The sequence below is a fragment of the Salvelinus alpinus genome, chromosome 18 (genome assembly GCF_045679555.1).
Source record: "Salvelinus alpinus chromosome 18, SLU_Salpinus.1, whole genome shotgun sequence".
Lineage (NCBI taxonomy): Eukaryota > Metazoa > Chordata > Actinopteri > Salmoniformes > Salmonidae > Salvelinus > Salvelinus alpinus.
This window is the reverse complement of record NC_092103.1, coordinates 9,947,547-9,973,779: the sequence shown is the minus strand read 5'-3', so window position 1 is coordinate 9,973,779 and position 26,233 is coordinate 9,947,547. Positions and strand designations below refer to the sequence as shown.

Below are 26,233 nucleotides of genomic sequence, written 5' to 3'. Positions count from 1 at the left end.
ATGGTTGGCTTTCTTTATTTGGTGGGTCACATTAAACTTTCAAAGGATTTCAGGGGATCTCAGTCTTAAAATGCTTGGGAACCACTGTGTCAAGATCCAAGCCTCCTCACCTTTGCACTGCCCAGTCCTGCTGTCCCTGTAGGTGTGGGAGGGGCAGTTTGGCAGACAGGCTCCGTTGTGCAGGGTGGCCTCTGGGTCTGCACAGGAGTCACAGTCGTCCCCATCCGGACCGTCACACTGGTCACAGTCAGGGTGACAGCGGACACACACGTCCTGCTCAGAGTCCTGGAAGAACCTCTCGGGACAGTCCGTCACACAGCGGCCCTCGTAGAGGAAGTGGTACTCCTCACAGCCTGGGAAGGAGGTGAGGGAAGGAGGTGAGGGAGGGAGGGAGAGAGAGAAAGGAGACTGATGGATTAAGATAGGGAATTTCTTGTTCCCTGTCTGGCTACCTATTGATTTTTATATTTATTTTTCTCTCTTTGCCCTTTATCTGGATAACGTATGTGACATCAACAGAGAGGTATATTTTCTGGGTGATTTAAATATTGACTGGCTTTCATCAAGCTGCAACTTGTGTCTGCAACCTGGTCCAGGTTATCAGTCAACCTACCAGGGTAGTGACAAACAGCACAGGAATTAAATCATCAACATGTATTGATCACATCGTTACTAATGCTGTAGAAATGTGCTTTAAAGCAGTATCCAAATCCATTGGATGTAGTGATCACAATATAGTAGCCATATCTAGGAAAATCAGGTTCCAAAAGCTGGATATAGTGTATAAGAGGTCATAGAAGACGTTTTGTAATGATTCCTATGTTGTTGATGGTGTGTAATCCGGAGCAACCAGACGCTGCACTTGACACATTTATGAAATTGCTTATTGAAGTTACAAATAAGTATGCACCCATTAAGAAAATGGCTAAAAACCTTTAAATCCCGTTGGATTGATGAGGAATTAAAAAAAATCATGGTTGAGAGGGATGAGGCAAAAGGAATGGCAAACTAGCAACACTGGGGCCCCACAAGGTACAGTACTCGCGTTCTGTACTCTCCTGTACTCCCTGTTCACCCACGACTGCATGGCCATGCACGACTCCAACTCAATCATCAAGTTTGCAGACGACACTACAGTGGTAGGCTTGATTACCAACAACGACGAGACGGCCTACGGGGAGAAGGTGAGGGCCCTCGGAGTGTGGTGTCAGGAAAATAACCTCACACTCAATGTCAACAAAACAAAGGAGATGATCGTGGACTTCAGGAAAATGCAGAGGGAGCACCCCCCTATAAACATCAATGGGACAGTAGTGGAGAGGGTAGTAAGTTTTAAGTTACTCGGCGTACACATCACGGACAAACTGAATTGGTCCACCCACACAGACAGCGAGGTGAAGAAGGCGCAGCAGCGCCTCTTCAACCTCAGGAGGCTGAAGAAATTCGGCTTGTCACCAAAAGCACTCACAAACTTCTACAGATGCACAATTGAGAGCATCCTGTCGGGCTGTATCACCGCCTGGTACGGCAACTGCTCTGCCCACAACCGTAAGGCTCTCCAGAGGGTAGTGAGGTCTGCACAACGCATCACCGGGGGCAAACTACCTGCCCTCCAGGACACCTACACCACCCGATGTCACAGGAAGGCCATAAAGATCATCAAGGACAACAACCACCCGAGCCACTGCCTGTTCACCCCGCTATCATCCAGAAGGCGAGGTCAGTACAGGTGCATCAAAGCGGGGACCGAGAGACTGAAAAACAGCTTCTATCAGTTTCTAAACAGCCACCACTAACATTGAGTGGCTGCTGCCAACATACTGACTCAACTCCAGCCACTTTAACAATGTCAAAATGTATTTAAAAAATGTATCACTAGCCACTTTAAACAATGCCACTTCATATAATGTTTACATACCCTATATTACTCATCTCATATGTATATACTGTAATCTATACCATCTACTGCATCTTGCCATCTTGATGTAATACATGTATCACTAGCCACTTTAAGCAATGCCACTTTTATATGTTTACATACCCTACATTACTCATCTCATATGTATATACTGTACTCGATACCATCTACTGCATCTTGCCTATGCCGTTCTGTACCATCGCTCATTCATATATTTTTATGTACATATTCATCATTCCTTTACACTTGTGTGTATAAGGTAGTTGTTGTGAAATTGTTAGGTTAGATTACTCATTGGTTATTACTGCATTGTCGGAACTAGAAGCACAAGCATTTCGCTACACTCGCATTAACATCTGCTAACCATGTGTATGTGACAAATAAAATTTGATTTGATTTGAAATAAGTCTGGCTGCACAATCGATTGGCAAACGTACTGCAAATTGAGAAATCATGTGACTAAACTGAATAAAAAGAAGAAACTATACCATGAAACAAAGATACATGATATGAAGAATGATAGTAAAAAGCTTTGGAACACCTTAAATTAATTTTGGGGCAAAAAGGCAAACTCAACTCCATTTCATCATTCATTCATCACAAAACCCACTGATAGGCATTTACTATTTACTAGGCATTTACTTTTAATTGGCAAGATTAGCAAACTTAGGCTTGGCATGCCAGCAACAAACGCTGACACTACACATCCAAGTATAACTGATCAAATTATGAAAGACAAGCATTTCAAATTCTGTAAAGTGAGAGGTGGAAAAAGAATTCAGCACGCTTATAGGGACAGACATTCAGAAGCACAGCACTTACACAAATTACTGATGATTGGCTGAGAGAAATTGATGATAAAAAGATTGTAGGAGCTGTTTTGTTAGACTTCAGTGCCACTTTTGATATTATCGATCATAGTCTGCTGATGGAAAAACATATGTGTTATGGCTTTACATACCCTGCTATAATGTGGATAAAGAGTTACCTGTCTAACAGAACACAGAGGGTGTTCTTGAATGGAAGCCTCTCCAACAAAATCCAGGTAGAATCAGGAATTCCCCAGGGCAGCTGCCTAGGCCCCTTACTTTTTTCAATCTTTACTAATGACATGCCACTGGCCTTGAGTAAAGCTAGTGTGTCTATGTATGCGGACGACAACACTATACACGTCAGCTACTGCAGTGAGTGAAATCACTACAACCCAAAGAGCTGCAGTTAGTTTCAGAATGGGAGGCAAGAATAAGTTAATCCTAAAACTAAAAGCATTGTATTTGGGACAAATCATTCACTAAACCCTAAACCTCAACTAAATCTTGTAATAAATAATGTGGAAATTTAGCAATTTGAGGTGACTAAAGTGCTTGGAGTAACCCTGGATTGTAAACTGTCATGGTCAAGTCTGTCCATAATAAAGCGCTGCTCTGCCTTTTTAACAACACATAGGCAAGGCAGGTCCTACGGGCTCTAGTTTTGTCACACCTGGAGTACTGTTCAGTCGTGTGGTCAGGTGCCACAAAGAGGGACCTCGAAAAATTGGCTCAGAACAGGGCAGCACTACTGCCCCTTAAATGTACACGGAGAGCTAATATTAACAATATGTATGCAAATATGCATGTAAGTGGAGGAGAGATTGACTTCATCACTACTTGTTTTTGTAAGAAGTGTTGACATGCTGAATGCACCGAGCTGTCTGTTTAAACTACTAGCACACAGCTCAGACACCCCATGCATACCCCACAAGACATGCTACCAGAGGTCTCTTCAGAGTCCCCAAGTCAAGAACAGACTATGGGAGACGCACAGTACTACATAGTGCCATGGCTACATGGAACTCTATCCCACATCAGCTAACTGATGCAAGCAGTAGAATCCGATTTTTAAAAAACAGATAGAAGAGACACACATACACATTATAAGACGCGCTCTACACCCACGTACACATCGACTGTAGATATGAGATAGTAGAGTAGTGGCCTGAGGGAGGACACTTAATATGTTGTGAAAAGGGTCATGAAATGCAATGTCATGTAATATTTAAAATTGTATATAACTGCCTTAATGTTGCTGAACGCCAGGAAGAGTAGACCTGTAATTTATTTGTAATAAATACAAATATGCCATCACTACTCTCGTCTGTGTGTCTCACCTGTGCACTCGCTGTTGGGGCTGCACTCCTGGCAGGCTGTGGGACAGTGCTGACACTCCCCGTCTCTGAGCGTGTGTGCAGGGGGGCAGGCCTCCACACACTTGTGTTTGTACAGAAGGAAGGGCTCCACACAGCTCAGACAGTGGGTGGCGTTTTTCTCACAGGAGGCACAGCCTGTCGCACAGCCGCGACACACCTGGCCCGCTGCATACCCACTACAGTACACAGTGGGAGAGCACAGCAGATAGGACGTTAAGTTGCACACTGAGGTTTACGGGGTCATTCTCTAGCCTTCTCCCCAAAGTGTGCACCCGTTCACTCCCTCTCGTGGAATGGCGTTGGAAGTATGGTGTAAATTGCCTAGACCAATCCAACGCTTCTAAATCCACAAGGGGGAGTGAGCAATTGGAGTCAATCCACAACATTGTGATGGAGAAGAGCATCTCTGGGAAAGCTGTCATTACAACTGAGAAGGTTTGAGTAGGTACAGTAGAGTTCAGCAGGCACTCCAGTTCTGTAAAATGAAAGGTATATACGCCGTTTAGATAAAGAGGTGAATACATCACCATGCCATACAATATATCATCATTTTCCACAGCAATGATGTGTGTGGAGAGGAGCAATGAATCATGATCAAAATTGTGTATGAGCCCTGGGTTGGAACAGAAACCTGCAGACCCTGGGAGTTTCTAGGAGCAGGATTAAAGATGAATTTTTTTTTATATTACAGCCTTATTCTAAAATCAATCTACACATAATACCCCATAATGACAATGTGAAAACAGGTTTTTAGAAATGTTTGTAAAATGAAAACAAATATATAAAGTATTCAGACCCTTTGCTATGAGACTCTAAATTGAACTCAGGTGCATCCGGTTTCCATTGATCATCCTTGAAATGTTTCTACAACTTGATTGGATTCCACCTGTGGTAAATTCAATTGATTGGCACACATCTGTCTATAGCGGTTGAAGGAATTGTCTGTAGAGCTCTGAGACAGGATTGTGTCGAGGCACATATCTGGGGAAGGGTACCAAAACATTTCTGCAGCATTGAAGGTCCCCCAAGTACACAGTGGCCTCCATCATTCTTAAATGGAAGACGTTTGGAACCACCAAGACTCCCCAAACTGAGCAATCGGGGGAGAAGGGCCTTGGTCAGGGAGGTGACCAAGAACCTGACGGTCACTGCCACAGCGCCAGAGTTCCTCTGTGCAGAAGGACAACCATCTCTGCAGCACTCCACCAATCAGGCCTTTATGGTAGAGTGGCCAGACGGAAGCCACTCCTTGGTAGAGTGGCCAGACGGAAGCCACTCCTCAGTAAAAGGCACATGACAGCCCGCTTGGAGTTTGCAAAAAGGCACCTAAAGGGCTCTCAGACCATAAGAACCAAGATTGAACTCTTTGGCCTAAATGCCAAGTGTCAGGTCAGGAGGAAACCTGGCACCATCCCTACGGTTTTCATGTTCTTTCTTCAAGAGGGGTGTTATAGTGCACCGGGCGACGCAAAATGAACTCGCCCATTGTCAGACTCTGGTTACCGGTCTGTATACACGCTCGGCTGCCTAGAACGGCTGCCTAGAACGGCTGCCTAGAACGGCTGCCTAGTTGAACAGCTAGGTATCCAAGTCGTGCAGTACTTGCATGATCATTGAGAAGCAAAATAGCAGTTCGTAGGGACCTCTGCATGGTTAAGACACAGACAGTTATTTTTGCCCCAAACGCAAAACTCAAGCAGGAAGTTGCATGCAGCTGTCTAGACAGCGTATCAAACACCAGCAAGACACAGACACGAAGTCGAAGCAGCGAGATAATGTTCATTTGTCATCATCAATGCAAGCATTGGCTAAGCAGGAGGCAGACAGGCAGTTTAAGTAGTAGTGCTCTTTTTTCAGGAACTCTGTCTGGTGGCTACGATATGGCAGCAACTATAAAGATTACCCTACATCCTCACACAAAACACTGATTGGTTTTGCTCCAACGCAACGTGTCGGGACTGTGTGCTGCTTGTGCAACTGCAATATCCGTTACAATGGACAGGATGAGGTTGTATAGCCTTCATAATACGTATGTTTGGGAACGTTTGTTCATCGCGCCGCAGGGTTTTTATTCCCGCTGTTCAGAAATACGAGGCAGAGACAGAGGCTACGTGATCACGGTTCAGAAGAGTTAAGAGAGAAACATGAAGGGAGGGGTCGAGTGTGAGCAGTAGTTACATAGTGTGCGTAAAATAACGCAGAACGTGATCCAGTTTCCCGGAAGGGTGGGAACGAGGGCAAAAGCTCCGTATTCGCAGCCACAGACTACATAAAAATGGTATCCACGAGTTCATCTGACTAGGTAGATCAAGGGCCTCTTTGCCTAAATCCCGAGCTATCACCTTCACCATACTCATATGAACTCTGACCTCTGGCATTGACGAACACACTGTCCGTCTTGCAGGTAGAGCGGGGCCTTGCGTACCACCTGACAGCGGGTGCAGCGATGCTCGTCCGCACACTGCGCACACCCCCGAGGACACGGCTCGCACAAACCGCTCAGCCGGCTGGCGAACGAGCTCGCTGGGCACTTCAACACACACACCTGCTCTGCTGACAGGAACCGCCCTGGGAGGAGCACAGGAAGGATACGGTCAGAACAGACGCAGACACAGACGCAGGCACGCACACTGTCACGGTCTGCAATCGGGACCAGAACTGAACCAGCTTATCTTTCTCTTTTTCGCTGGGCTTAAGGTGACCTCACTGGAAACAGACGGGCACACACTACACACATTCTGACAAATTGACAGGCAGAAATATCGTCAGGCAGACCTTTCACACAGGTTTTACATTGGCTCTTCTCCTCTCCTGAACATGAGTCACAGGAGGCATGGCAGGCCTCACACTCTCCTTCACCTGCAGGGAAGAACACGAGAAAACACCAAACAAGTCAATATCATACAGTACCAGGGGATTTATTCTCATAATAATCATAGCCTACAACTAAAGTTGTTGGGATTAAATAGTTACATTTTCGAAATGGCTTTCCTGCAGCGAGGTGCAATGTTAATGTAACAAACTCCCTCACAGGGTAAAGTGAAGTGCCAAGGTCATTAGCAATCATCTAACAATGTAATGAAATACATTTCTGAAGTACGCCCTAACAGTGTGGTAACATCCATCTATTTTTCGGTAAATTGATCCTTTAAATCTCACCAGTGAGGAAGGTCTTAACAGGGCAGGAATCCTGTGTAGAGACACACTCCCCCTCTTCCCGGCTCTTCCCCTCCTCACACGACACACAGTCGTCACTGTCGGGACCGCTGCATGTCACACAGTCAGAGTGACACTCTTCACACTCCTGGGTGTCTTCGTCTCCGTAGAAACCGTCCGGACACTCCGGCACACACTTCCCCTCTGGGTGGAACAGAGCACACTTTAAAACATGTCAAGCACACACACACGCAAGCACGCACACACACACACACACACACACACACAAGCACACACACGCAAGCACACACACACACACACACGCACACACAAACAAACAAGCACACACACGCAAGCACACACACAAACCCCAGCACAAACACACACACACACACACACACACACACACACACACACACACACACACACACACACACACACACACACACACACACACACACACACACACACACACACACACACACACACCGACCAAACCCTTACCTGATAAGAAGAGGTCGGTTTCACACCAGTAGCACTCATGTTCGTCACAGCTGACGCACTTTTCATCACACGGCACACAGGTCATCTCCTCCTCTACGCTGAACGTCTTCGCTGGGCAGTTCTTGTAGCAGCCATCTTGGAATCTAAACTCAATGCAAGAAGTTGGTTTGTTGTCGTCTTCCTCCACTGTCACCCATTCATTTACATATCACACACGGAGATATTGACAATTGAGGTGATATTCCATAATATAAGAGGGGTTTCGTTAAGATTAAAACAAGATTTTTATTCCTTGCTCTACTTACTTGTAAAAGCCGTCAGTGCAGGATAGGCAATGCCTGGGGTTATCTGACGAAGACAGAAAAAACACACTCAGACACCTTCTCATCCTATTTCTCTCCCCATGGCCCTCGCCAACCGCGTTCAAACTGTTAGATAGATAGGGTTCACATGGGTAGACTAACTTACACAGTACACACTTCTTACAGCCCTCCTCACAGGCCATACAGTCATCATACTCTGGATCCTCCACCTCACCTGCAGAGGGAGAGAGGGGCAGAGACAGAAAGACAGACAGATAGAGGGGAGCCAGACAAAGAGAGCGCGAGAGAGAGAGAGAGAGAGAGAGAGAGAGAGAGAGAGAGAGAGAGAGAGAGAGAGAGCGATGGGGCGGGAAAGGGGAATTACGATTCTCTATGGAGACAGAAATACTTCAAAGACTTTTCTTCTTCATGTTCATACCTGTAGCAACAGGTATTACATAAGAACGCAACATCAAACAGAACAACATTCTGGCTATGTCTGTCACCTTCCCCACACTCCAGTCGGGTGCAGACTCCATCAGTGGTGTAGTAGGAGGAGTTACAGCGCAGGCAGTGTGTGGCGGAGGAGCAGAGCTTGCAGTTGTCGGGGCAGGCCTCGCAGCTCTTCTCCTGCGTATGGTAATGTCCTTCCGGACAAGCGTCGACGCAACCCCCCTTGTACAGGTAGCGGTCCATGTTGAATTTGTCTGAGGGAAACGGATATGGATGGATGGACAAGCATATGGATGGATGGACAAACATATGGATGGATGGACAAGCATATGGATGGATGGACAGGCAGGCAGGCAGACAGACGCACAATCGTTACACACACACACAAAACACACTATTAAGTCTATTACTGTAAAACATAGTTTTTTTTGTGGTATAAGTGCAATGTGTTTGTTGTCCCAGAGCCAGAGCACGTGTCCACTGGACTGTGTCAGTTAGAACGACAGGTGTCCCTTCCCCTCACCGGTGTCACAGCTGGTGCAGTTGGCAGGCCCTCCATCCAGGCACATGGCACAGGTGTGGTCACACAGGTGGCACTGGCCACCTGACTGGTACTTCCCCCGGGCACACTGAGCCACACAGCAACCCTGATCCAGAGACCTAAGACAATGAGACAACAGCACCTAACTATTAAACTACACTTGCTTCCGGCGGTACACGCTAGCGGTACTTGTACACTTCCAGTCATTGCGCTAACACTAGTTAGCATTGGCTCGCGAAACTACCTCCGACTTGCTTCAAACGGCACGCAGAGACATAAAAATGGTATCCACCACGAGTCCATCTGACTCTGAATAAGTAGAAAAACTGCTTAATGGACAGATTCTCGCACTATCCATTTAAAAAAGGTACAATCTGAAACTTTCATTGCCTGTAAAAAGTGCTGACTCTTCTTTTTTTCCCTCTAGGCTAATTCTGTTGTTGAATTGCCTTGTGTTACCAAAAGGGAATGTCAAGTTACCAGAATGCACCTTTTATGTGTACAAATAAGTGTCTCAGACAGGATGACACAGGGAGAGAGCCTTTTATATCCATGGCTGAACTGTACAGTATGTCACCTGAGTCAACCTCTTTGTTATGACATCTGTAAGTCTGCTCCAGTATATCTATATATTTCTCAGACTATAGACACATCTAAAGGGGCCACAAATGATACAATCCTAACCATAGATTAAAGGGATACTTTGGGATTTGGCAATGAAGCCCTTTATCAACTATGGCCCCTCTTGGTTATTCTATGGCGAAGACTATCAGCTGTGAGCCTTCTAGGTGAGTCGATGGTTAGGACTGTATCAACTATGGCCCCTCTAGGTAAGTCTAATGTCAGGACTGTATCAACTATTAGCCATCTAGGTAAGTCTATGGTGAGGATGTCTGTGTCCAGCGTGAAGGAAGTCAAGAGGTAGTTTTGTGAGCCATTGCTAACTAGCGTTAGCGCAATGGCAATGACTGGAAGTCTATGGGTATCTGCTAGCATGATACCTCTAACTTCCTTCATACTGGACACAGTGACATAAAAATGGTATCCACGAGTTAATCTACTGTAACTCTGGGGAAGTATATAAAGGGAGTCATTGCCAAAATCCCAAAGTTCCCCTCTAAAGACATGAGGCGGTGGAGGAGATGCCATTCATTTTCAATGCAGCTAGACGGGGGCGGAATTCTATCCAGGTGGAGCGATCGGCGGTGCTCATGCATGTGAAAGCCACACAGCCAAGGCGGAGAAAATAAGAATCTGCTCCATTATGGGGAAATCTGCTCCGCCCCATCTCTTCCTGTATGGAAATCCCTTTACCTAGAGGGGTCACAGCTGTTACAGTCCTCACCAGACTCACATAGAGGGGCCATAGTTGATCCAGTCCTCACCATAGACTTAACTAGAAGGCACACAGCTGCTACAGTCCTCACCATAGACTCACCTAGAGGGGTCATAGTTGATCCAGTCCTCACCATAGCCTTACATAGACACCATAGACTTACCTAGAAGGCTCACAGCTGATACAGTCCTCCCCATAGACTTACCTAGAGGGGCCATAGTTGATACAGTCCTCACCATAGACTTACCTAGAGGGGCCACAGCTGATACATTCCTCGGACTTTGGGCCTGTACACTTCAGACACGTGGCGTCACATGCATGGCACTTCCCATGGCTATCCTGGTACTCTCCTGCATGCAAAACACAAAGACAACATTTTACATTTACATTGCTCTAATTCAATGTAATTACCATGTAATATTTTAATACAGAGGGTAAGTATTCAGCTGTACCTAGCAACTGCAGATGAGGCATATACAACTATATTTGATTTGTAATGAAAGGAAACTGATCAGATTACGTTTAATTAGTTATATGTATAGTTACTTTGTAATAATAATATAACGTGTGACCTACACTAACACAGTAGCTATACGATTCACTATCTGAATAGACCAGGGGTGAAAGTAGAATTAATTATTCGCTGTAAGTGCTGTTATTGTGAAGTGGAAACATCTAGGAGCAACAATGGCTCACCCGCGAAGTGGTAGGCCACACAAGCTCACAGAACAAGACTGCTGAGTGCTGAAGTGCGTAGAGTGTAAAAATCGTCTGTCCTCGGTTGCAACGCTCACTACCGAGGTCCATACTGCCTCTGGAAGCAACATCAGCACAAGTACTGTTCGTCGGGAGCTTCATGAAATGGGTTTCCATGGCTGAGCAGCTGCACACAAGCCTAAGATCACCATGCGCAATGCTAAGCGTCGGCTGGAGTAGGGTAAAGCTCGTCACCATTGGACTCTGGAGCAGTGAAAACATTCTGTGGAGTGATGAATCATGCTTCACCATCTGGCAGTCCAAAGCACGAATCAGGGGGTGGCGGACGCCAGTAGAACGCTAGGCCACTTAGTTCCAGTGGAAGGGAATCTTAACGCTATAGCGTACAATGACATTCTAGATGATTCTGTGCTTAAAACATTGTGGCAACAGTTTGGGGAAGGCCCTTTCCTGTTTCCGCATGGCAATGCCCCCGTGCACAAAGCGAGGTCCATACATAAATGGTTTGTCGAGATCGGTGTGAAAGAACTTGACTGGCTTACACAGAGCCCTGACTTCAACCCCATCGAACACCTTTGGGATGAATTGGAACGCAGACTGCGAGCCAGGCCTAATCGCAGCAATGTTCCAACATCTAGTTGAAAGCCTTCCCAGAAGAGTGGATGCTGTTACTGTATAACAGCAAAGGGGGGACCAACTCCATATTAATGCCCATGATTTTGGAATGAGATGTTCGTCGAGCACGTGTCCACATACTTTTGGTCATGTAGTGTATTTCCAAACAGTGGTGAATGGAACGAGACATCTGTTACACAAAACGCCAAAGTGTAACGACATTTGGAATTCATGCATCCACTGCTGTCCGTGCGCGTCTCGGTGTGGGCCACTCATCTCTGCCTTGGCAAAATGTCTGTGTTCTCGTGGAGCCACATGGCATTTTGGAGCGTAGGCTACACAATGCGTTATCATGTCCATTCGCTAATTTTTCATGCCTCTGACAAGCAGTAACGATAAGAGGTGGTGTAATAGCCTACAGTTTACTTGAAATGTTGTTTTAATAAATGTGATAGGCTCACGTTTTAAGGTATGGTGTACCGGGCCGCCTTACTTTCACCCCTGGAATAGACACTGGGTTGTACGAGTGAGTTTAAGGAGAGTGATTGGTTGGTTGACTGACCATCACCACAGATGGTGCTGACCATACACACTTTGTCCACAAGACTGTGTCCACCAGCACAGCTGCTGCAGTTCCCCTTCCCCGCTCCCGCACAGGTGAGACAGCTGGAATCACACCTGAGGAGGTACCAGCAGACTGGCTGAGATTACATAAACACACACATGTGCACAGAAATAGACAGACACAAACACACAATAAAACACAGAGCAGCAGGTTGCCTTGCAGTTAGAGCGTTGGGCTAGTAACCGAAAGGTCACTAGTTCGAATCCTCAAGGTGAAAAACCGGTCAATGTGTCCATGAGGAAGGCACAACTGACAATTCACACGTGTGTATTAACACACACATGTGTAACATAGGACAAATAAGCACCCAGCCAATTATTATTCTACCCATGTTGGAATGAGACCAGCCATAATAATAATGATCAATCCACCTACACCAAGACACAAAGCTCACTCACCTCCTGCATATCCTGGGTCCATCACTAGTTTTTTGTGGGCTGCTCTCCGTGGCATAGAAGCCAGGACTACAGGAGGAAACACACCTCCACTCCTCCATCAGGTACCCATCAGCACACTGGTTACACGCCTCAATGCCCACACCTGTGATAACACGCACACATACAAACACACTGTAACCCATCTAAACACCTGCACCTGGAGACAACATGTGCACTGGAAACACATAAATTGTCCCTCTCATGACATTATCGCTTCAGGTAGATGGTGACGCTGATTATTAGCTCCATGATTAGTACTGTATTTGTTTAACTTTTTTTATATAGATATAAATATATATATATATAAATATATATATATGGCTTAGGGTCCTGTTCGGTTTGGTATGATCCAAGTCACCCCTCCCTTTACCTGCACAGGTGGCACAGGCCTCGTGGCAGGGCTCGCAGGTGCTCTCCTGTTCGTTGTGGTAACTTCCTGGTCCACAGCTCCTCTGGCAGCGGTTCCCCAACAGACTGGAGGGGTAGATAGATAGCGAGATAGAGAGAGACTCACCATTATCTGGGCTCTGTGTTCCGACCCAGAGCACACACTCATTGAGAAGTTTCATCTGATGACTCTCAACATTGCAAAATACAACAAATATTATAATAGGAGTTTGCTTTGTTGCAATAGATTTAGAATGTGTGTGTGTGTGCAAATTAGTATTCTCTGTGGCGGAGATGGAGAATCACTGTGTACAGAGGAGAAATGCATGAGTTGGTAATTCGGGCGTCATCAGAGGGATTGGTTCACCTTGTGCCTGATTTGCATTCCGTGCAGATGTTCGCCGAGGTGCATCTCAAACAATTTTCACTGCACTTCCTGCACATATTTCCATCTGTGGGGAAAACAACAATACAAGCATTCATACCTGCCAAATATAATTCCACTCCAGTTGAAGTAAAAGCATTGTTCATTAAGCACATATTCAGTAGAGACTTCGGCTTGGTTTTTACAACAATACAGCATAATATGCTTAAAACCCTTTACACTTGAGGGAATTGGCCTATATGGATAGGGCTAAATTGAAATGTTTCTTACATAAGAAATATGAAAAGCATGTGCATAACAATCTTAGCAATTGAAATGGAACAGTTTGGAGACGATGGGAACATTATCAGACCAAAGGTGAGGACACAACAGTTCACCTGACAAGTCTGAATCACTGTTGATTTTATTTCTAGTTTACATTTACTGTACTTTGCCACATTTGTTGATAAAATCTGAAAATATTCTGCATACCTTCGGTAACATGAGAAGAATATTCCTGGAAAATTTGGAACATAAAACAAATAAATGACAAGGGTTTAAAGTGAGAGGTCAAACTGGTGTCTCCAGGCAATTTCTATGCAATTTTATGATTCAAAGAAGAATCTTCAACTATAAGGTGCTTTATTGAGCTCTCCTAGCTGTGCCGTTGAGGAACTAGAGCAAGCACAATTGTAGTTGTTTTGGTTGGAACACAATCCTCCATCACAGCCATCACACAATCCAAAAATGGTCCATTATAAATCCCAATCTGGCTCAGGTGGGCATCATTTGAAGGCTTGTTCTATTGCCAACATGACTAGGTAAGTTAGAAAATACGACATTGCAGCGTTAGGCTTTCAAAATGCAATTCAGGGAAACAGATCATCATTTTGGTGTGTATAGAAAGGAATAAAGAGTCCATTCAGTTGCGTGATGCAGCAAATTTTCATAACAACAGACGAAAATAGTCGCATTCAGTTCAGTACAACCCAGGGTATAACAACGATATGATATGGAAATGTGAAGTGCACATTTTGATTCACGGGTGTTTGGCTTGCTTGTATGACATCAAAGCAGTATTTATTATAATCCTCAACGTCTCATCTTTCAAAATACATAAAAGTCCTCTTAAATGTACAGAATTTCCCTCACTCAAACAACAAAACATTTGCAAACGCTTTGCCCAAACAGCGGGAGGGATGGGGGCAACTTCTTGTCATGCGAGATGGGTGGAATAATAAAGGCCTAGTTCACACATTTTATGGAATTTTTTACATTTTTTAATTATTTTATATTTGATTTTGATACAGTGGGAAGAACAAGTATTTGATACACTGCCGATTTTGCAGGTTTTCCTACTTACAAAGCATGTAAAGGTCTGTAATGTTTTATCATAGGTACACTTCAACTGTGAAAGACGGAATCTAAAAATCCAGAAAATCACATTGTATGATTTTTAAGTAATTCATTTGCATTTTATTGCATGACATAAGTATTTGATACATCAGAAAAGCAGAACTTAATATTTGTTACAGAAACCTTTGTTTGCAATTACAGAGATCATACGTTTCCTGTAGTTATTATTATTATTTTTTTTTTTATTTTATCCCCTTTTCTCCACAATTTTCGTGGTGTCCAATCGCTAGTAATTACTATCTTGTCTCATCGCTACAACTCCCGTACGGGCTCGGGAGAGACGAAGGTCGAAAGCCATGCGTCCTCCGAAGCACAACCCAACCTAGCCGTACTGCTTCTTAACACAGCGCGCATCCAACCCGGAAGCCAGCCGCACCAATGTGTCGGAGGAAACACCGTGCACCCGCCCCCCTCGGTTAGCGCGCACTGCGCCCGGCCCGCCACAGGAGTCGCTGGAGCGCGATGAGACAAGGATATCCCTACCGGCCAAACCCTCCCTAACCCGGACGACGCTAAGCCAATTGTGCGTCGCCCCACGGACCTCCCGGTCGCGGCCGGCTGCGACAGAGCCTGGGCGCGAACCCAGAGACTCTGGTGGCGTAGCTAGCACTGCGATGCAGTGCTCTAGACCACTGCGCCACCCGGGAGGCCTGTTTCCTGTAGTTCTTGACCAGGTTTGCACACACTGCAGCAGGGATTTTGGCACACTCCTCCATACAGACCTTTTCCAGATCCTTCAGGTTTCGGGGCTGTCGCTGGGCAATACGGACTTTCAGCTTTGGGTTCAGGTCTGGAGACTGGCTAGGCCACTCCAGGACCTTGAGATGCTTCTTACGGAGCCACTCCTTAGTTGCCCTGGCTGTGTGTTTCGGGTCGTTGTCATGCTGGAAGACCCAGCCACGACCCATCTTCAATGCTCTTACTGAGGGAAGGAGGTTGTTGGCCAAGGTCTCGCGATACATGGCCCCATCCATCCTCCCCTCAATACGGTGCAGTCGTCCTGTCTCCTTTGTAGAAAAACATCCCCAAAGAATGATGTTTCCACCTCCATGCTTCACGGTTGGGATGGTGTTCTTGGGGTTGTACTCATCCTTCTTCTTCCTCCAAACACGGCGAGTGGAGTTTAGACCAAAAAGCTCTATTTTTGTCTCATCAGACCACATGACCTTCTCCCATTCCTCCTCTGGATCATCCAGATGGTCATTGGCAAACTTCAGACGGGCCTGGACATGCGCTGGCTTGAGCAGGGGGACCTTGCGTGCGCTGTAGGATTTTAATCCATGACGGCGTAGTGTGTTACTAATGGTTTTCTTTGAGACTGTGGTCCCAGCTCTCTTCAGGTCATTGACCAGGTCCTGCCGTGTAGTTCTGGGCTGATCCCTCACCTTCCTCATGATCATTGATGCCCCACGAGGTGAGATCTTGCATGGAGCCCCAGACCAAGGGTGATTGACCGTCATCTTGAACTTCTTCCATTTTCTAATAATTGCGCCAACAGTTGTTGCCTTCTCACCAAGCTGCTTGCCTATTGTCCTGTAGCCCATCCCAGCCTTGTGCAGGTCTACAATTTTATCCCTGATGTCCTTACACAGCTCTCTGGTCTTGGCCATTGTGGAGAGGTTGGAGTCTGTTTGATTGAGTGTGTGGACAGGTGTCTTTTATACAGGTAACGAGTTCAAACAGGTGCAGTTAATACAGGTAATGAGTGGAGAACAGGAGGGCTTCTTAAAGAATACTTCAAATACTTCAGTTCTCCCCACTGTATATCAGAGGATTCTGCAGCACCCCCAGCACCCCTGCTTACTGCAGCTATGCGCATGCGGGTACGAAGGCTACCCTGTTGAATGTTAATGTTTAAGTGGATGGCCGTGTTAAACATTTCCTCATGAGTTATAAAGCTCAGATAGATAAATAGTAAATAACAATATATATATATGTTTTGCATGCACTTTTTGCACCAGTATGCAATGCTATAGTAAATAGTATGAGAAATAGTACAATGTAGATTTCACAAAACAAAATACTCCACAATGCAAATAACCATTTCACTGTACTGTTTACACCTTCTGTATCCTGTGCATGTGACAAATAAACTTAGATTTTATTTAATATGGTGTGTGGTAACCAGAGACGGTAATGTGAAGAACAACATGACCTGCACTAAAGTCAAATTTGGATATAAGTTTAGGCCAACGAGACAGTGTCCAAGTTCAAAAATTCTCAGTTAGAATGCTCTGCTTTTATTTCGTCACACTCACAACCGTAAGCCATTTTCTGTAATTAGCTCGTCATTAACTTGTGAGTTTATTTTCCTGTAGTAATAAATACAAATTAGATAAAGTTAAGACGTTGTCAGCTATATGATATGGTCATTATTTTAACTGGCTAGCCAGCTAACTTAACGTTAGCTAGCTAACAAGCTAGAAACAAACCAAAACATTGTTTAGAAAGTTGCTTTTAGTTGCCTAGTTTGCCATATACTAAATACATTTTTAAACGGATGGGTTTATTGGTGTTAAAATACACCAGCTATTTTATTTTGGACCACCAGGTTTCTGATGCAGTCTGTAGTTGTTGTGTTTATGCGTTCTCATAACGACAACAACAAATGTTATATCACTGCGACAACTGTCTACAGACATGTCGATAGACGTAGTATAAACCAGCCTTTAGTCTTAAAAACTGGTTGTTTAGTACACTACCGTACTCACTCTGTTTAGCACATGGCCTCACATGTGACTCCTTAAAGGGATGGGTGGGGCTAAGGCTTAATAAGAGGGTGTGAACAATGCTGAATGGGTGTAGACAAACAAAAGCTCTCCAGTAGGTGTACCAAAGAATTCAAGGGTCATTTTCTCAAAAGTGAGGTTACAAGTTAATCAACTTTCAAAGCAGAATTACTTTCCAATTGTTCCATAACTGTAGTGTATAATATACCATTTTCTAGCTCCGAGTCTATACTTTTATCCAATGTAAAAAACACAATTTCAAATGTTGTCTACATAAGACCGAATCGAGCTGGTTGGTCACATATACTCACCATCAACTTTACAATTGGCATGCTGTAAGATTTCAGCTGCCTTATTACTGCAATTATTTTTTATAATTAGTGGTCAGGGATAATCCGCCAAATTTCCCGGTGCACTGCTCTAATTCATTGTTTTCTCCTCCCCCTGTGAACGTACCACAGAGTTGGCTAGCAAGTCTAACGATTTGTCACGATATCACCTTACATCTACTATAAAGTGTGTCCCTCTGTGATGAACACAAAGTGGTTTTGTTTCGCATCTTCAAATTGTGTTCAAGTTTTTAAAATTAAATTCGATATAGATCGATGTGTGTTTGTCGTAGAATGATGATGAATGCCTCACAACGTAGGGGGCAAATCCTGAATTGCATCCTATTCCCTATACAGTGCACTACTTTGGACCACAATTCTATGAGAATCTAGCCATAAGTAGCGCACTACTTAGGCATTAGGGTGTCATTTGGAACACACACAGGGACATACCATGGTCCAAGTAATAATTGTCACCACAGCTTGCCGTGCAACTATTGGTTCCCTCGGTCAGGTGGTGTCCAGCACGACATGTAGTACACTGGTCACTGCGGCTGCCCGTGCAGATTTCACAGGAAGAGAAACACTTCTTACAGCGACGCCGGTCGCCCCAGAATCCCACAGGGCACACAGACACACATGTCCTGTAAGAGAGAAAGCACATGCCTTGTTGGTTGGAGGATGTTGTTTAGTGCAACACTAGGATTGTCTCCACATGGGACACATACTAAATGTATGTGTTAACTGTGTGTCCGACAGAGTTCAAAGCTGGAAAGCCGGAGGGCTACTGTGAGAAACATCTGTGACTCGATAACAACCAATTAAATGAGGTTCGTAAATATGTAATAACGGGCCGCCGGACTATTGCTATTTAAAGCGCGAGTGGGAGACCTAGTGCAACGTCACTGGATCCAACCTATACATTTAGAGTGAATAGTCTGACCTGGTGTTGTTCTTGAACTTGAGGAAGAGGTGTAGACATGTGACACACTGCTGGGGGCCTGGTCCCTCACAGCCATCCTCACTGCACTCTGGGTCACATCGGCCTGGAAGGAACGAAACAAAACTGAATTTCTCATCATGCATTTCCATAGCCTGGAATAATTCATTTGACAAAGCAAGATAGTCAGAATAGGGAAAGCATCTCTTACAAACACAAAAAGTGGTGGAACCCTGAAGACTTGGTGAAGCCTGAAGACTTAGCTTCGACGGAGGCTACTAGCTAAACAAATGGAGCTCTGATACAGGCTACAATTAGTAGTTAGACTCCGGTGTCTAAGCTATAAAAGGGTGTGATAATTGTGTGTCGTCTTGTTCCAAAGCTGCTCTGTGACTGCGGGTAAAGTGACTCACCGTTGTATTCCTCAGTGAGCTCACCACCGTCAGTTGGCAGCTCTGCCGAGCGGGCTTGCTCACGCCGCATGGAGTATGGTTGCTCTGAGGTGCCATAAAGCACTAGAGACCACTCTCTCAATTCCCCTGTAAATCAATGGAGAGGAAGAAAAAACGACATGTTATCAGGTTTTTCCTCACTACATGACTTGACCAGAATCCACTAGGTCCAAGCTTTTCCGGGTCAGGTCACGTGATCAGAAAAAAATAAAATAAATCAGGACTCTACTCATGCGTAACAGTATTTGATATCTGGTGTAATTCTTGTGGTATTGAATGATGGTAGAAGTATAGCATGGCAAACCTGTTTCGCTGTTGTCCCTTTGTTGAGAGGGAGTATCCAGGACCTCCAGACTCCACTCTCCTGATGCCTTCTCCCCCCAGCAGTGAGTAGTCATGAACTCCCAGCTCTGGAAGCCCTCAGTGGAGTGGTCAAGAGGCCTGGACCAAAATACAACCACGGTATAATAAACTCAGCAAAAAAACAAACGTCCTCTCACGGTCAACTGCGTTTCTTTTCAGCAAACTTAACATGTGTAAGTATTTGTATGAACATAGCAATATTCAACAACTGAGACATAAACTGAACAAGTTCCACAGACATGTGTCTAACAGAAATGGAATAATGTGTCCCTGAACAAAGGGGGGGGGGGGGGGGGGGGGATCTGGGCTCTTCGCTGTCCATGGCAGAACACTGACATTCCTGTCTTGCAGGAAATCCCGCACAGAACGAGCAGTATGGCTGGTGGCATTGGCATGCTGGAGGGTCATGTCAGGATGAGCCTGCAGGAAGGGTACCACATGAGGGAGGAGGATGTCTTCCCTGTAACGCACAGCGTTGAGATTGCCTGCAATGACAACAAGCTCTGTCCAATGATGCTGTGACACACTGCCCCAGACCATGACGGACCCTCCACCTCCAAATCGATCCCGCCCCAGAGTACAGGCCTCGGTAAAACGCTCATTCCTTCGACGATAAACGCGAATCCGACCATCACCCCTGGTGAGACAAAACCGCGACTCGTCAGTGAAGAGCACTTTCTGCCAGTCCTGTCTGGTTCAGCGACAGTGGGGTTGTGCCCATAGGCAACGTTGTTGCTGGTGATGTCTGGTGAGGACCTGCCTTACAACAGGCCTACAAGCACTCCAGCCTCTCTCAGCCTATTGCGGACAGTCTGAGCACTGATGGAGGGATTGTAACTCGGGCAGTTGTTGTTACCATGCTGTACATGTCCCGCAGGTGTGGTGTTTGGATGTACCGATCCTGTGCAGGTGTTGTTACACGTGGTCTGCCACGTTCAGCTGTCCATCTTGTCTCCCTGTAGCGCTGTCTTAGGCGCCTCACAGTACGGACATTGCAATTTATTGCCCTGGCCACATCTGCAGTCCTCATGCCTCCTTGCAGCATGCCTAAGGCACGTTCACACAGATGAGCAGGGACCCTGGGCATCTTTCTTTTGGTGTTTTTCCAGAGTCAGTAGAAAGGCCTCTTTAGTGTCCTAAGTTTTCATAAGTACGACCTTAATTGCCTACCGTCTGTAAATCTGTTAGTGTCTTAACGACCGTTCCACAGGTGCATGTTCATTAATGGTTCATTGAACAAGCATGGGAAACAGTGTTTAAATGCTTTTACAATATTTGTTTGATTTTTACGAATTATCTTTGAAAGACATTGACCACTATGACCAGGACCATAACACAACCATGGTGTAATATAATGCAAATGTGACCCGGACCAAAATACAACAGGATAGAGCCATGTTACACTGTCATTTCTGGATTCTCTCCATAACCAAAGTACGTTTTCAGACCCAAAATGTCATCCAATGTCCACAATAGTCCACGTCCCATGCCCTCTTTTGTGTAGATCCTACGTTTCCTATTAATTTAGCATTGAGGGATGTATCTGGGATCTACAGCAGATGGCGAGAGATATGGACTTATCTCCACATTAGACCACTTTTTGGGTGAGAAAACTTTGAGGTGAACTATCACTTTAACTCACTCAGCACATCAGCCAGTTCCTATCATCAACAAATATTTTGAATTTGTTATGAGTGGGTGAAGCGACCAATCCCACTTGTATCGAGTACTACAGCACAACACCCTTTTCACACTATCATGCCAACCTGAACCGTACTTTGTTCCTTTTCACATTGTCCTTTTCACAGCTCCAGGAACTATGGTGGATGCCCAACCAGGCCAGCGCAATACAGTTCATCTTGTCTTGGCTCACAAGTGTGAAAAGGGACTTACCTGTTTGCCAGTAGCTGTGACTTGGTCCCAGCGGGTGACGTGAGTGTGATGGAGAGGTCACCTCTGTGACTGTGGGTGATGGTGACACGGATGACTACATGTTCCAGATACACAATGTGCTGCAGGGGATGATGGGAGCAGCCGGTGGACTCATACACAGACCTCAGCACAAGGCCTGGAGGAATGGTTCTGTTATATGAGTGAGGTAGAGAGCGAGAGAGACAGAGAGAGAGAGGGGACAGGGGAGCGGAAGAGAGGAAGAGGGGTGAAAGAGAATGTGGGAGAGAGTGATACAGAGATACAGAGAAAGTACGAGCGTAACACAGAGAAATTGTGAGGGAATTCCCATGCTGATGGATTCTCTGTGGAGATGGATAGATGGATATGCTTCAAAGAGAATAGAGGATTGTGTCCATGGTGGGAAGCAGTCAGTCAAGTACCTGCTTTCTTGGGTGGGAGCCTCTTCACACACATGCTGGGAGGGGACCAGTCTCCATCGCTCAGCCTCCTTCACCATGCTCTCTGCATCCAGCAGCCCAAAGCCATACAGGTGACTCACTGCCAATTCATCATTTAATGAATGAATGGACAGAAGGAATAACAAATACACTAACAAACAAACAAATTAATGGATCAATGACTTAAGTAAGCAATCAATGAAGCAATTAGTCAGTCAATCTAGATAGGAATGTCTTAAATGTGGTTGTTTGTCGTTTGTTGTGTAGTGGTACATAGATAATTGTTCCCTTGTATGTGTTTTTGAATGTCAATGCAAATGATTAGAAATGAAGGAAAGCCCTTTTAGTTTTCTGTAGCCAAGCGTTAAATAAACACAAACTCATTTGTGGACAGGGTATGGGGAGAAAATTCAATCAAATCAGATACCCTGGTATCCAGCTCCGTTGGTGTGCCAGTCAGGGGAGGTCAGGTGACTGGCCTGTGACGTTCTGACAATAATGTGCTGCACGTCCCTCCAAGTCAGCAGTGGGCTGGATCAGAGTCCCACAGACACAAGTTAACAACACTGTACAGCATATTATCTTAGTAATACTACAAAAAAACATTCTCAATAGCTTAGAACTAGGGCCAGGAGTTTTTCTTGACCACGTGACCTGACAAGGAAGAATTTGCAGTCCAAGTTTTAGCCTTTAACTAGGGCCCAGAGTTGTTCCTGGTCAGGTCGTGTGGTCAAGAAAACCTCCTTGTTACCTATAATATTATCATTAGATTTAGATATCGGTGATGATATCTCTAGGAAAGTAGGTTACTTGGCCTCCAGGGCGAGTGCGATGACCCCTGCTGCCATTGGAGCGGAGACTGAGGTCCCAGAATGCTCCTTGCTACAGCCTTGTTTCAGGTCCAATGTTACCTGCCAGATAGAAAGTCTTGTTGTGTGACTACAAAATGGTACAGTAGACGTGCTATTATGCCTTATAAACACCATACGGGGCTTTAAAGATACACTTTGTAACTTTCAGGTCATTTAACTTCCCCTGTGACAACTAAAAACACATTCTGTCAAGAAGCAAAATAAAAAAAACTAATGGATATATTCACCCCATCCTTTCATTTCGCAAACAGCTGAAAAGAGCAGAAGTAGCTGCACATTTAACACGTTTTAAATCACTGTCATATGCAGCTATTGTATCAAATCAAATAATGAAGTCAAATCGACATTTACTCGTCACGTATAGCCGGGTTGGGGCCGATATGCAGCTTGACTCACCATCTTGGCTCCCTGTCTGTCGGTGGAGAAGGAGCTGTAGGTGGAGGCCAGTGTCGAGGGGCAAGGCTCCAGGTAGTCGGGCCTGGCCCCGCTATGGGTGGTGCTGCTGATGGAGATGGTGTAGATGCTGTTGGTGTAGCCGTCACAGGAGCAGTGATCCCTGCTCCGCCCACCGTTACCCGACGCCCACACGAAGATGGAGCCACGCCCCTTCCTTCCCTGGGGGGGTTCACGGGATTAGTAGTTTTGGTCAAATTACCTTCATCAAGGTTTTATAGGATTTGGATTCTAGACACTGATCTAAGGTTGTTCTTGCGTATTCCCCTCACCGTTGGTTTAGATTAGGGGGGTGCAAACTGATCCTAGATCTAAGGGCACCCTTCTCCCCTGCGATTAATGCCAAGCGTGAAGAGCCACTAATGATTCATATTTGTATGTTATTTACATATTGATATGAAGATAAAGATAAGCACTAGAAGTAAACATACAGCCTGAGGCCAAACACTGACAAACACACACGCAAACACTGACACACACACACACACACTGACACACACTGACACACACACACACACTGACACACACTGACAGACATCCACAGCTTTATTTTTGTGAAATTTCAGGACTTTTTGTGGAGCAAAATTGTTTCACCATTGAAAATCCTCTTTTCCCTAACCCCGACCGTAACCCCAAAAGGACATGGAAAAAAGTCCTGACTTTTCTAAATAAAGTCATTGTTTTTCTACCTTGTCAGGACATTCTGTTGTATTGACATTGGGGCCCTGATAAGGTAGGAAAACAAGTATACACACATGCGCACATGCACACACACAGTGGAGAATACACTTTTTGACTGTACTGATGCAGAGAAGTTAGACAGACACACAGACACACACTCACAGTGCGTATGCCGTTGTCTAATGCGAGGCGAGCCAGAGGGCCAGGTCCTTCCACAGTCCTCCCATCATCCTCCGGCCCCCAGCTGGCAGAGTAAATATCAATGTGCTGCTGCCTGAAGCTCAGGGATTGGGCCTCTACTATGTCCGTCACATCTCCGTCCAGCATACGAATGCCTGCAGATACGGGAGTGGGATGGACCTTCATAACCTTAGTATTCACTACATAGGATGGATCACCCATAGGAATAGACCGACTAGAATGAGATCCTATTTTTATGGGACCGCCTGACTTAGAGGAGACCTTCAGCACCATACAGTATGTATGCATCTAAAATATACAATATACCTTCTATTTAATATTTTAAAACTGAACTTTAACTGAATATACAGTATATATAACGCAATATAACGCACTTTTCTCCCCAATTTCGATCTTGTCTTATTTCTGCAACTCCCCAACCGGCTCGGGAGGCGAAGGTCAAGTCATGGGTCCTCCAAAACATGCCCGGCCTAACCGCGCTTCTTAACACCTGCCCGCTTAACCTGGAAGCCAGGCGCACCAATGTGTCGGAGGAAACACTATTCAACTGATGACTGAAGTCAGCATGCAGGCAGCCGGCCTGCCACAAGGAGTCGCTAGAGTGCGATGAGCCAAGTATAGCCCCCCCGGCCAAACCCTCCCCTAACACGGATGGCGCTGGGCCAATTGTGCGCCGCCCTATGGGACTTCCGATCACGGCCGGTTGTGATACCGCCCGTGATCGAACCCGGGTCTGTAGTTTCGCCTCTAGCTTAGACTGCTGCGCCACTCGGGAGTCCCCTACATTTCATGTTTTATAAACGTGACTAATAAAGAACTCAAAACTCACCACCTATCCGAGCATTGAAGGAGATTCCAACAGTGCACTGAGAGTTATTTGCTGCCGCGGCAACCATCCCAGCACATTTTGTCCCATGGCTTACCAGAAAAAAAAGGAAATGTATACCACATTAGCTTAGTTGCATATGTATGAGGAGACAGGCTATATGTACAACAACAAACTGCCAAAGAATAGACACATTCAAACAAGTGAATATGCATATTCATATAATATGAACATAATATATGAGTGTAATTGTGGGAAAAAATGTAAGTTGCTTCATAAAATGGGCTAAGATTCTGCAAAAAGCTGCAATAAGTATGGCCTTGAGTTTTTCCTGACCACATCAACTTACCACAAAAAACCCACAGCCCCAGCTATGAGCAATATGCACATTGAAAATAAGAATAACCTGTTGTCATTGCTGGAGTCGTATCTGGGTGTGGGGTCATCATCATTCCCATTGAAATCATAGCTGGCAAAGGGGTCCTAAGATACAGTGACACATAAAAAAACAAAAGTCAGTGGCTAATTGGCTTTTAGTGTCTTCCAGTCTAGTCTGGTCTAGCCTACACTCCACCAGTCAGAGCCTATTGACTCACAAATCAACTAGGCGTGTCTGAACACTAAAGCGGACAAGACGTTTAGCCCGTATTTTAATACTCTGCGTTGACCTTTAAAAGCTCCGGGCCAAGAGCTTTGACTGCATATTGTCTCAGCTCTGGACTTTTACATTCGGGACATATGCCAAATTGCTTTTAATAAATGTCCTTGTGAAGTCTTCAGAAGAGACGGTTCCCGAGGCACTTACATAATTTGGCCTGAGATCAGGATGCTCTCTCTCGATGCCGTCATCCAAGATGGACACCACCACTCCCTTCCCTGTGTGTCCTCTCCTCCAGGCCCCCTCGATGTTCATGTAGGAAGGACAGCCCTGGGAGCCCTCACTGCAGTGCTGTTGATGGGGGAGGGGGGGTCAGTACATGTCATGTTTACTTGTTTATTTGGATCATTAGCTGTTACTCTAGTAATAGTTATAACTACAAGGTGTCCTCGCAAAGCACAATACAAAACAATGAAGTA

At 45.3% G+C, this 26,233-nt stretch overlaps 1 protein-coding gene across 1 annotated transcript in view; it reads right to left on the bottom strand.

The window, feature by feature from the left end:
• The window catches only part of pcsk5a (proprotein convertase subtilisin/kexin type 5a), a 37,242-nt gene that overhangs the window by 8,465 nt on the left and 2,544 nt on the right, over positions 1-26,233 (bottom strand). The window contains exons 4-31 of the mRNA XM_071350097.1: positions 25,962-26,105; positions 25,563-25,639; positions 25,160-25,248; positions 24,292-24,464; positions 23,392-23,610; positions 22,934-23,034; positions 22,551-22,654; positions 22,106-22,223; positions 21,666-21,854; positions 19,714-19,850; positions 19,371-19,496; positions 18,961-19,063; positions 18,471-18,661; positions 13,547-13,631; positions 13,163-13,266; positions 12,754-12,895; positions 12,293-12,408; positions 10,646-10,748; positions 9,045-9,181; positions 8,575-8,775; positions 8,235-8,303; positions 8,072-8,114; positions 7,767-7,909; positions 7,266-7,466; positions 6,882-6,965; positions 6,476-6,674; positions 4,068-4,282; positions 111-353 (exon numbers count right to left, since the gene is read on the bottom strand). Coding sequence (XP_071206198.1) covers positions 111-353; positions 4,068-4,282; positions 6,476-6,674; positions 6,882-6,965; positions 7,266-7,466; positions 7,767-7,909; positions 8,072-8,114; positions 8,235-8,303; positions 8,575-8,775; positions 9,045-9,181; positions 10,646-10,748; positions 12,293-12,408; positions 12,754-12,895; positions 13,163-13,266; positions 13,547-13,631; positions 18,471-18,661; positions 18,961-19,063; positions 19,371-19,496; positions 19,714-19,850; positions 21,666-21,854; positions 22,106-22,223; positions 22,551-22,654; positions 22,934-23,034; positions 23,392-23,610; positions 24,292-24,464; positions 25,160-25,248; positions 25,563-25,639; positions 25,962-26,105 — 3,856 coding nt within the window. The remainder of the gene's footprint in view (positions 1-110; positions 354-4,067; positions 4,283-6,475; positions 6,675-6,881; positions 6,966-7,265; positions 7,467-7,766; positions 7,910-8,071; positions 8,115-8,234; positions 8,304-8,574; positions 8,776-9,044; positions 9,182-10,645; positions 10,749-12,292; positions 12,409-12,753; positions 12,896-13,162; positions 13,267-13,546; positions 13,632-18,470; positions 18,662-18,960; positions 19,064-19,370; positions 19,497-19,713; positions 19,851-21,665; positions 21,855-22,105; positions 22,224-22,550; positions 22,655-22,933; positions 23,035-23,391; positions 23,611-24,291; positions 24,465-25,159; positions 25,249-25,562; positions 25,640-25,961; positions 26,106-26,233) is intronic.